Consider the following 12,690-nt stretch of genomic DNA (forward strand, 5'->3'; position numbering starts at 1 on the left):
AGTTACAGGGCCACAGAGCAATACAGTCAGTCTATGGTGACCAAGGTGCACACCCAGCCAGTCCCAATTCCCCGTGTTTGGCTCATATCCCTCGAAGCCAAGGGTTCCCAACCTGGGGTCCACAGACGCCTCAGTTAATGGTAAGGGTCCATGGCTTAAAACAGGTTGGGAACTGCTGCTCTAAGCTCTGTCCTTCGATGTACCTATCAAGTGTTTCTTAATTGACAGTATGGTACCTGTTTCAATCACTTCTTCTGGCCACTCATCCTCTATGCTCACCATCCTCTGCAGAAAAAATTTCCCAATGTCTCTTTTAAATCCTTCCCCTCTCAACTCAAATCTATGCTCCTAGTTCTGGATTCCCCTACCCTGGGGAAAAGGCAATTTCTTTCCATCTTATCTAAGCCTCTCATAATTATAAACATTTCCATAAGGCTGTTCCTCAGTCTCCAACGTTCCAGGGAATAAAGACCAAGCCCAGTCAGCCTCTCTCTATAACTCAGGCCCTCTAGTTTTGACAAATTCCTTGCAAATCTTTTCTGTATCCTTTCCAGTTTAACTACACTTTTCCTGTAACATGGTGACCAGAACTGTACAGAATACTCCATGTGCTGCCTCACCATTGACTTGTACAATAGCAACATCATGTCCTAACACTGCAGTCACGGCCCTGACAGATGAAGGCCAGCATGCTAAGAGCCTTTTTCATCATCGCTGCAGAATCAATGGGCCAAATGGCCTAATACAGCTCCTGTGTTTATGCTCCACCCTGTCGACTTGTGGCACTGCTTTCAATGAACTACACACTTGTACTCCTCTGTTCCATTGTCCTCCTCATTGCCCTAATATTCACATTATAAGTCCTACACTGGTTTGACTTTCAAAAATGCATCACGTTACACTTTGCTGTATGAAATCCATATGCTTCTCCTCAGTCCACTTTTCTAACTGATCAAGATTTCCTTGTCATCTACAATAACCAAATTCACTTGTGTGTCATCCACAAACTTACTAACCAAGCCTTGTGCACTTGCATTCAAATCAGTAGCAGGTAACATGGGTGCCAACACTAGGCCACATGGTACAGCACTAGCCACCCAAAGAGAATCTTCACCCACGCTGTCTGCTCACACTTCCAAGCCAATTACGAATTCACCTAACTAGCTCTCCCTGATTCCACAGAACCCAACCTTCCAGACCAGCCTAGCAAGTGGAGTCTTGCTAATATCCAAATAGGTAACATCCACTGTTCTACCCTCAAAAATCCAACATCCCCTGTCCTACCACTTCAAAAATCTCAGAGGCTCATCAAGCACAACTTCTCATGCACAAAGCCGTGCTGACTCCTCCTAATCAGACTCTACCTATCCAAATGTTGGTAGGTCCTGCCCCTTGGAATTCCTTTGGGTAACTTTCCCACCACTGATGCCAGGTTGAACAGTCTGTAGCTCCCTAGCTTGGAGACAGTGGCCTAGGAAACTTCCCTCGACGCATTTCACAAATTCCACCCTGTGTAAGTGCTGAACACGCTAGGTGGCTTGGTCAATACTAGGGAAATGTTAATCTCCTATGATTACAAACCAATTATTCATACAATTGTGAGCAAATTCTCTGCACACCTACTCAAGTTCCTGCTGACTACTGGGGCGGGGGGGGGGGGGGGTGAATCTACAATACAGCCCCACCTGGGCGACCCCCCCCTACCCTTTCTAGCTTGACCCACAGGGCTTCCCTGGGTGATTCCCTAAGAATATCTTCTCTAAGTATTGCTGTTATATTCTTCCTTAATAAAAAGGCCACACACTCTCCTTGATTATTTGTATCTCTGTCACACTGTAGCATCTGTATCCTGGAATACTGAGCTTCTAGTCCTGTCCTTTTCTTAGTCACATTTCTGTTATCTCTTTAGCATCCTAGACCTCAGAGCCAATCCAAGTTGAGTTCGTCTTCTTAACCTTTTAAATGTTGAACACTGAAATAAACACAGTTTAACTGAGTATTCCTTTCCAAGCCTTTGCTGTGCTCTTGGCTATTCTGATTACTAGATTTGCTCTCAAAGGCTACTGCTTTAAACTATGACTTTCTCATGCTCAGAGTCCCATCCTTCTGGTAATTTAGTTTAAACCTTCCTATGTAGCAACCTGTCACTTTCATACAAATGCCTTTACCCTAGGAGAAATCCCAATTGTCCAAGAACCTGAACCTGCTTATCAACCATGAATGAATCTGGCCTATCGTTCTGTTTCTGACCTCACTAGCATAAGGTGAAACTGGCACTTGATATTGTCCTAAAACAATACCATAGTTAATGTTCAAATTAATTAATAATGATATTAGAAAGTTATTTTTCCATTGAAGGAATGTTTCATTTATACTTCACAAAGAAAGATTATTCCTTATTTAAAAGGATTGGCTCAAGGTGCTAATTTTGTGACAAAAATTGCAATATTATAGCACCTGAACTGGAATAGCTTGCCATAAAGCAAAGGACATATTCCCTTTAACTTACAGATAACTTCACTACAAGGTTTAAAATTTGAACAAGTTTCTTACTTTTGACCATAATAGTTTTCAAAAAAATTTTCCTTCCATTGTTCCACCTTCTTTTCTTTCTCTATCTCCTGTCGTATTCTCAGCTGCATCTCTGGAGTGAACTCTCCTGAAGATAAATAAACATTTAACAGATTAATATGCTGCATGGTACACACTGAACAGTTACAAAAATGTTCTCATCTCCAGCCAGCTATACAGAAGTATAATTAGAAAATGGAGCATAAAATGTTCTGACTTGCCTGTGTACACACTGAAATCAAAATTCTGGACCATTCTACCAAAAAGATGATTCAAATTTTCATTTGAGTGACAAACCCTGATATTTTAACCCTGAAACAGATTCTATTCACCATAGTGAATACTAGTTGGCTAGATTTTGTTTGCATTTGCAAAGAATACAAGAATTTGTTTTGAAATAGGGTAACATAAATTAAGATCAATGATAAAAATATTCAAACACATAAATACATTATAGATATTATGACAGTCCTCACAGTAAAGACATTATCAAATAGAGCTAAATATTGTCTGTCTGGATGGAACTGAAAGATTCCAGCAGTCTGAATTCCGTTTCCATGACCACAGGCTGGATATAACTTTCAGTAACAAAAAACAAATCAGAATACAAGATTATTTCTTCAGATCAAATATAAAAACTGAAACCACTTGACTCTCAATAATTCTCTTGAATCAGTTCATCATATTAAGCATGGAGAAGAACAATTCTTCACCTTAGCAACTTTACAAGATTGCTTAGTCTTAGATGGTAAATACAACTTATATGTACTTACTTTTCAAAAGCCATGCTTTAAAGCAACTTACATGCATTTTATACAAAAAAAATTAAAAATTTAAACTTTCCCGTCACTAATCTGAATATAAATGAGCTGAAATAGAATATCTAGGTCCACAATAAATGTTTTCTCATTCTGGTAGATAAATAGTCAATGCAAAAGACTGAAATTCATCTCCACTGTTCAAGGGTGCTAACAACACTTACTTTAGACAGGTTAATGGTGTTCCTAAAATAGCAGAGAGAAGAATTTCAAAAGCATGCATACTCTAAGAATATTAATGTCTCACATCATAATTCCTCTGCGACTTGGGATGAAGTGCACCATGAAGTAACAAACGGTAACTCAGCAAGTGAACATCAGAATATCTTCAAGAGGAGACATGTCAGGAAGAGTATATCCACCATCAAGGATGCCCTCCCCAACACCTCATTCGGCTCTGCTCTCTTCATGACGACGTCATCAGGCTAGAGACAAAGTCTTGAAGCAGGGTCTCAGCCCATACTGTTGACAGTTTATTCATTTCTATCGATGCTGTCTGGCCAGCTGAGTTCTGCCAGCATTTTGTGCGTGCTGTGGAGGAAAAGGAATCTGAAGACCTACAGCTCAAGGTTCGACAACAACTCCTTCTCCACTGCTATCCAGGTTCTTGAACCAACCTGAAAAACCTTCACACTACTTCACACTATATATTTCTCTTTCCCATTATCTGGTATGAAAAAGTATCAGAGCATATTGGACAAAGCCAGAAAGATGGAGCTGAGGAACAAATTAAACAGAAGAATGGTGTGTCCTGATTCTTTCTTATTGCTGGAGTAAAGGCTCCTTGCTTACAGTAGATATTGACCTTTACCAATATCTTCTTTCATTTCATGGAAACAGGTAGATGGGTGAATGCTCGCTATAACAAGCAATTCTTTGGCACCAATTGATGCCAGATTCATATCAAAGCTTGAATTCTTGTGCTATTTCTTAGGATATCATCCTACTTTAATTGCCAGTATTGTTCCTGGTTATAAAAGCACAACTAACCAGCACAAACATGGCATGCAGCAATACACCGATGTATTTGGAACTTTTTGTTTCCTTTTGGTAAATGTAGGTTCTCAGTATATTTAGTACAGGCAAAGTAGTCTGAGAAAGTGTGTATTTAAAATGAATATGTGATAAACTAAAGAGTTAAAAGAAGAAAGAATACAATAGCTTTCCCCAGGTTGTTTCATAAAATATTAAAAGCTCCAATCCGTTGAGTGTTGAATTGAAGCTTAAAACAAGGATGAAACAAAATGAGTTCTATTATTTGAAAAATGTGTGCGGTCCCAATTCTTCTCTACTTATTTTATGCATCTTCAAGTATTTACCAATACCTTTTGCTACATAAATGTAAAAGGTATAAGACCATAAGATATAGGAGCAAAATTAGGCCATTTGGTCCATCAAGTCTGCTCTGCCATTTCATCATGGCCGATCTAATTTTCCTCAGCCCCAATCTCCTGCCTTCTTACTGTATCCCTTCATGCCCTGACCAATCAAGAATCTATACCTTTGCCTTAAATATGCATAAAGACTTTGCCTCCACAGCTGCCTGTGGCAAAGAATTCCAGATTCACCACTCTCTGGCTGAAGAAATTCCTCATCTCCATTCTAAAAGGACACACGTCTATTCTGAGGCTGTGTCCTCTGGTCTTCGGCTCTCCCACCATAGGAAACATCCTCTCCACATCCACTTCATCAAGGCCTTTCACAATTTGACAGCTTTCAATGAGGTCACCCCTTATTCTTCTGAATTCCAATGAATACAGGCCCAGAGTCATCAAATGCTCTTCATATAACAAGCCATTCGATCCTGGAATCATTTTGGTGAACCCCCTTTGTACTCGCTCCAGTTTCAGCACATATTTTCTAAGATAAGGAACCTAAAACTGCTCACAATACTCCAAGTGAGACCTCACCAGTGCGTTATAAAGTCTCAACAGTACATCCTTATTTAGAGCTTTCTTCCAATAATCTTGTTGAGAACTATATATATTTTTTTCTTCCTGTGTAACAAAAGTGCATAACTTAATTGCAGTAATATGATTACTAGTTTTAACATGACAATTTCTACATGATTGAAATACTTTTGCTCCTCTTTATGTACTGTTATCACCAATATTCCCACAATTACATTTACATTTCCTTGTGGCTTCATTACTTCCATCGACCCTGCAGTACCAACCATATTCCACACTACTGCCAATCTCTGGGCCTTTACCATGAGTCTCCTGCCCTATGTGTGAGGAGAACCCTTACATATCTCACCTTCTGACTAGGTAGATTAGGATAATTTACCTGCACTGGAAGATGTGTTAATATATCTACAGGCTAAGAGCATTGAGGAGACACACTGACTATCCTCAAGATGCAGCTCAACCCATTTTTTGATATTAAGGGATATGGGTTTATTACATGAAAGTGGTACCAAAGTAAAAGATTGGCCATAATTATCTTGATTGCCAGAGCAGACAGGAGGGGCCAAATGGCCCTCTCTTGCTTTCATTAAAGGCAATCAGAAGTCCCTGAAGGCAGCTTTTCTTGTCAGGTAGCCAAAGAGCAAGCTGTTCCAGCAGCCAAGTCTAAGAGTGCATTTGTTAGGCTACATATTTGTATGTTTCAGATTAAACTTAACATAAACTTTGAGTAATTTTTAATCCCCTACAAATTATGATGACTGTATTTCCAAAATATATTTCAAGCACACTTATGGAGAAGGTCTGGATATTGTGAGATTTCTAAAGCAAATGAATAATTACATCAACTGGATCAAAATGTGTACTGAATTCACATAAACTTCCCAGAAGAAATTTCCAAGTTTTCATCCAGATTGCTGATCACTCTGTCAACTGAATCCATCTGCTCGGCAAAATTCATGGCTCAAAGTGAGAGTAGAGAAATAACTTTAATCACAGTAGTGGGAAAGTGAAACACAATGGCACAAAAAGATGCAGATTTCTTCATTAGATATGCAGTTTAGTTCTACATATATACTATTTTTTTCATTTATAATAGATCAATCACCAGACACCTGGTGGGTATAGTGTCAAACAAAACACATTTATGCTTTGAATAAAGAGGATAAAGGCATCAAGTGATATCATGCAGTGCTTTCTCCAGTCATTACCATTGTCCTATACTCTTCTCCTCTTAAAAACCTTTTCAAAATCCACCTCTGCAACTTACTGGCATCCGTTTCCTCGTGCTTCACTTCATAGTGCTTTGGATGACTTTCCCATTAAATCACAAGCTGTTCTTTTGCCAGCTTTCTATTTTCCAAATGGGTACACAGAAATACAAGTCTTTGACAGAGGCCAGATCAACAAACTGATGGCAGCAAAAGAAAACTGGAAAAGCAGGAAGTCCTGCTTTACTAAAGAGGTATTAAGTACATGAAAAGATAGCTTTTAAGTGACAGAAGGAGAAGACAATGGATTTTAAAAAGGCACGAGACAAAATCTTGTAAATTTATCAGCTAAATGCGATAACAAGGGCTGGCAACACAGGATAAGTTAATGGGACTGCACACTATCGGAAAATTGGTGGTGAAGATCTATGATCAAGATCCCTTGCGTCTTGAGTTAAGCTGTTCTGTTATAGCTACAGAAGAGGCCATCACTTCACAGAGGGGAAAAATACAAAGTACAACTTATCCTCAAGCTGGAGGAAACTATGGGGCAGATATACTATTAAACCCAAGATTGCTGACCAACTGTGACCTGTGTCCTGAATCACACACTTCTGTCCAAAGCGGTCCTGGTCAAATTTCTCTGCAGCAAGGACAATGTGAAGCACGGGGCAGTTCAATTTCTCCTAATGTTGGGGGTTCAGCTGTGCTGACAGCCTGCCTTTAATCGCTGCTGAGCCCAATTTCCCTCCCTCCCCCAGTTTCAATGATAGTCCATGGTGTGATTGCTTCCAATATCAATGGATATGATATCTATGTAGAAACATTTAAAAACACCTGGGACCTGTTTGAAAAAAAATCTATTGAATGATACGTATTTAAAGAATAAGATTACAGAACCAATAACAAGCATTAGAAATCAATTAGTTCAAAGTAAATTTATGATCAAACCACATCTACGTCACCATATATAACCCTGAGATTCACTTTCTTGCAGACATTCACAGTAAGTACAGGATACACAATAGAATCAGTGAAAGACCGCACCCAAAAGGATGGACAAACAACCGATGTACAAAAGACAAGTTGTGTAAAAGTGAAAAAGAACAAAAAGCAAGCAATAAACATCAAGAACACGAGATGAATAGTCCTTGAAAATGAATCTGTAGATTGTGGGAACAGTTCAGTGATGGTATGAGTGAAGTTGAATGAATTTCCTCTGGTTCGAGAGCTGATGGTTGAGGGGTAATAACTGCTCCTGAACCAGGAGCTGCAGGTCCTGAGGCTCTTCTATCTTCTTTCTGAAGACAGTAGCAAGAATAGACCATGACCAGCGTGGCTCCTGGAGGCAGTAGCAAAAAGACACCATGACCAGGGTGGCAGAGGTACCCGATGATGGATGCTACTTTCCTGCGACAGTGCTCCATTCAGATATGCTCAATGGTGGGGAGAAGTTTACTTGTGATGGACTGGGCCGCATCCACTACGTTTTGTAGGCTTTTCCGTTCAAGGCCATCAGTGCTCCCATACCAGGCCATGATGCAAACTATTTAAGCTAACTTAATAATCTTCATATATGTTTCTCATGCAGCTGATTTCTCCCCATTTACCCAATGGGCTTGCTATCACTATGGCAGGTTAAAATGGAATGCAGTCAGCAGAAGATATCCCATCCTAGGAGCAGGGAAGTCTGCAGAAGTTAATACTACCCTGGTAGATTCTATAAGGTGGAATCCAACAGTGCTACGCTAGCATCCTTTGCCTCGCAATAAATTGCAACCTCCATATTTCCCCTGCTTCAACACTGACCTTCCCTATAATGTAAACACCAGAAACAGAAATGCTTAATGAAGAGAATGTTACCTCCATCTTCAAAGTTTGCCTGCGCAAATGATTTAGAACAGGGTCTCTGGTGCTGCCTGTGGATATTTCCAGACAGAGACTGATCACAAAACATTGACCAGTACAGCACGGCAACAGGCTCTTGGCACATTAAATTGAGTCATAAAACACTACAGCACAGAAACTGGCCCTTTGGCCCATCTAGTCTGTGCCAAACTATTAACCTGCCTCGTCCCATTGACTACTCCCATAGCTTTCCATACCACCTCCCATCCATGTACCGATCCAAATTTTACTTAAATATTGAAATCAACCAAGCATTCACCATTTGCTCTGGCAGCTCATTCCACACTTTCTCTCCACCCTCTGAGTGAAGAAGATCCCCTTTATATTCCCCTTAAACATTTCAGCTGTCACCCTAAATGCATGACCTCTAGTTCCAGACTCACTCAATCTCAGTGGAAAAATCCTATTTGCATTTACCCTATCTATACCCTTCATAATTTTGTAAATCGCTATCAAATCTCCCCTCAATCTTCTATATTCTAGGGAATAAAGTCTTAACCTACTCAACCATTCCCAATAACTCAAGTCCTCAAATCCCAGCAACATCCTTGTAAATTTTTTCTTCTCTGTGGAGTGTGCGGCTTGGAGATGCGGCGCAAGCCCATGATAGACTCCATCTCTCACTGATCTTGTCAATTAAAGCTTCCAGCAAGATTAAAATCAATGAGGGTGAGCGGGTGTTCAGCGCCATTTACCTGCATTTGACCAATCTCTCTCTCCCTCTCATTCACTGTTGTCAGAGGAGGGTGCTGGAGTCTTGGGTCTTGGGCGAGTTTTAATCAATGTGGCTTGCTGATTGGACTCTTTAGTTCATGTTATGATGTATTTCTGGTTACTTTTTTAAAAAATTGCTATTTTGTGTGATTTTGATTGGGGCAGACTGGCTCTGCAGCCTGCAGTTAATGAACAACACAGTGCTAAATTGATCTGAACTGAACTAAACTGTTTCAGTGACTCTGTCGTTTGATGTTTTCTATTGCGATTTTCGCTCTTTTTTTGGCGTTTGCATGATTTGGTTTTTTTTGCGCGTTGGCTGTTTGATGTTTTCTTTGAATGGGTTCCATGCTGTTTCTTTGTTTCGTGGCTGCCTGTGGGAAGATGAATTTCAGGGTGTATACTGCATACATATTCTGATAATAAATGTACTTTAAACCTTAAAATCTTCCCTGTCGGTTGGTGACCAAAACTGGACACAATACTCTAAATTAGACCTTCTTATACAATTTCAACATCACATCCATCTCCTGTACTTAATACATTGATTTATGAAGGACAATGTGCCAAAAGCTTTCTTTGCAACTCTCTCTACTCTTGACACCACTTTCAAGGAATCATAGATCTGTATTCCCAAATCCCTCTGTTCTACTACACTCCTCAGTGCCCTACTGTTCACTGTGTAAGACCTGATTAGTCCTCCCAAAGTGCAAAAACTCACACTTGTCTGCATTAAATTCTATCTGCCATTTTTCAGCCCATTTTACTAAATGGCCCAGACCCTACTGCAAGCTTTGACAGTCTTCCCTGTGTACTGCTATACCCCAATCTTGGTGGCATTCACAAAGTTGCTAATCCAATTGACTGCATTATCATCCAGATCATTGATATAGTTGACACCACTGATCGTTGTGACCCACCACTAGTCACAGGCCTCCAGTCAGAAAGGCAACCATCTACAAGCACTCTCTGGCTTCTTCTGCAAAGCCGGTGTCTAATCCAATTTACTACCTCTCCTTGAATGCCAAGCAACTGAACCTTCTTGACCAATCTCCCATGTGGGACCTTGTCAAAGGCCTTGCTAAAGTACATGCATTCAACATCCACTGCCTTGTCTCAATCAACTTTCCTGGTAACTTCCTCAAAAAACTATAAGATTGGTTAGACACAACATACCATGCATGAAGCCATGCTGACTATCCTTAATCAGTCCAGCTCTATGTAATACTTATATATCCAGTCCCTTGGAATACCTTCCAATAACTAACCCACTACTGACTCAGTATCCTGGCTTACTCTCAGAGCCTTTCTGAACCAGTGGAACAACATCAACTGTCCTTAAATCCTCTGGCAGCACACCCTTGGTTAAGGATTTTTAAAATATCTCGCTAGGGCCCCTGCAATTTTGGCACTAGCCTCCCACAGGGATTGAGAGAACGTATTGTCAGGCCCTGGGGATTTATCTACTCTAATTTGCCTCAAGACAGCAAACACCCCCTCCTCTCTAATCTGTGCAGGATCCATGACCTCACTGCTGCATTGCCCCACACCTATAGATTCTGTGTCCATTTCCTGAGTAAATACAGATGCAAAAATTAATTTAAGATCTCTCCTATCTCACAGCTCCACACATGGGTTACCACTATGATTTTCTAGAGGACCAATTTTGTTCCAAGCTATCCTTCGGCTCTTAATAAATCTGTAGAAGCCCTAAGGATTCTCCTTCACCTAGTCTGCTTGATCAACCTCATATCTTTCTTTAGCCCTCCAGTTCCTTCTCAAGTGTTCTCATGCATTTCTTATACTCAAGTACCTCATTTGTTCCTGCCTGCCTATACCTGCCCTGCTATGCACCTTTTTTCCTTAACCAGGACCTAATATCTCTTGAAAACCAAGGTTCCCTAAACCTGTTAGACCTGCCTTTTATTCTGACAGTGAAATGCAAACTCTGTACTCTCAAAATTTCACTTCTATAATCAGTAATCAAACGCACAACTAAACTAATCCCTTCTGCCTGCACAATGTTCATATCCTTACATTTCCTGCACATCCATGTCCTTTTCAATACTTTTGTCATATTGGCCTTCACCACCATCCAAGGTAGGACATTCCAACCCTCCACAATTCCGTGTAAAAAATGCTTGCTCTGCACATCTCCTTTTAACTTCACCCCTCTCACCTTAAATGCATGCATAGCCTCTGGTATTGGACATTCCAACTCTGAGAAAAGGATACTTGCTGTCTACTCTGTTTATGCCTCCCATAATCTTAAAACCCTAAATTAGATTTCCCCTCAGCTTCTGCTATTCCTGAGAAAACAACACAAGTTTGTTCAACTTATCCTTACATCACATAACCTATAACCCAGGCAACGTCCTAGTGAACAACTTCTGCACCCTCTCCAAAGCCTCAACATCCTTCCAAGAATGGGGCGATCAGAACTCAATGCAATACGCCAGATGCAGCCTCATGAAAGTTTTATAAAGTGGCAACATAACTCCCCGACTCTTCAGTTTAAACCCCCAACTAACGAAGGCAAGCATACCAAATGCTTTCTTTACCACCCTATCAACTTGTGTAGCCATTTTCAGGGAGCAATGGACTTCAACCCCAAGGTCCCTCTGTACATCAACACTGTTCAAGGTCTTGTCATTAACAGTGTACTGTCCTTTCATTTTGATCTCCCAAAATGGCACACTTCACATTTGGCTCTGTTTGCAATTTCTCCACCCATATCTGCAACTAATCTATATCCTGCTGCATCCTTTGCCAGTCTTTGAAGTTGACCACATCATCTATCTTTAGATCACCTGCAAACTTACTAACCCACCCATCTACATTTTCATTCAGGTTATTTACATATATCACATGGAGTAGAGGTCCCAGTATATACATCTGTGGAAAACTTGTCCCAAAGCTCCAGCCAGAATAACTCCCATCGATCACTACATCTGACTTCTATGAGCAAGCTAATTCTGGACCCAAACAGCCAAATGACTGAGGATCCCATGCATCTTAACCTTCTAGATGTGTCTCCTATGGGGGATCTAAAATCCACGTAGACAATACCCACAGCTCTATCTTCATCATCTCCTTGAAAAACTCAATCAGATTATCAAGACACAACTTGCCCTGCGTCAAGCTGTGCTGACTGTCCCTAACTAGGCCATGATTTTCCAAATGCACTTAAATCCTAAACCTAAGAATCCTCTTCAGTGACTTCCCTAATACTGATGTGGTTTCCAGGATTATCCCCATTTCCCTTCTTGAATAATGGACAACATTAGCTCTTTGCCAGTCTTCTGGGACCTCGCCAATGGCTAGAAAGGACAAAAAGATATTATTCAAGGCTCCAGCAAACTCATCTAAACCCTTTCCTAACCTACGAAGTTTGCGCATCTGTTTGCTGATGAAGAGCATGGCTGTTCATGTGTCCTCAGACAGAGGGAACTCTAACCCAATCGACATGGTAACTTATATCCAAATCTTATTGGCCCACAGTATTGAATAGATGATAATAAAATTTTACATCATTCGTTATTTTTCTCATGAGCCTGATCC

General features: G+C 40.5%; 1 protein-coding gene across 7 annotated transcripts in view; it reads right to left on the bottom strand.

Annotated features, from left to right (window-relative positions):
• The window catches only part of LOC140194035 (putative Polycomb group protein ASXL2), a 196,661-nt gene that overhangs the window by 12,030 nt on the left and 171,941 nt on the right, over positions 1-12,690 (bottom strand). For all 7 annotated transcript variants that reach the window (XM_072251394.1, XM_072251392.1, XM_072251395.1 and 4 more), the window contains one exon: positions 2,554-2,659. In XM_072251394.1, coding sequence (XP_072107495.1) covers positions 2,554-2,659 — 106 coding nt within the window. The remainder of the gene's footprint in view (positions 1-2,553; positions 2,660-12,690) is intronic.

This window comes from Mobula birostris, chromosome 2 (genome assembly GCF_030028105.1).
Source record: "Mobula birostris isolate sMobBir1 chromosome 2, sMobBir1.hap1, whole genome shotgun sequence".
NCBI classification, from domain to species: domain Eukaryota; kingdom Metazoa; phylum Chordata; class Chondrichthyes; order Myliobatiformes; family Myliobatidae; genus Mobula; species Mobula birostris.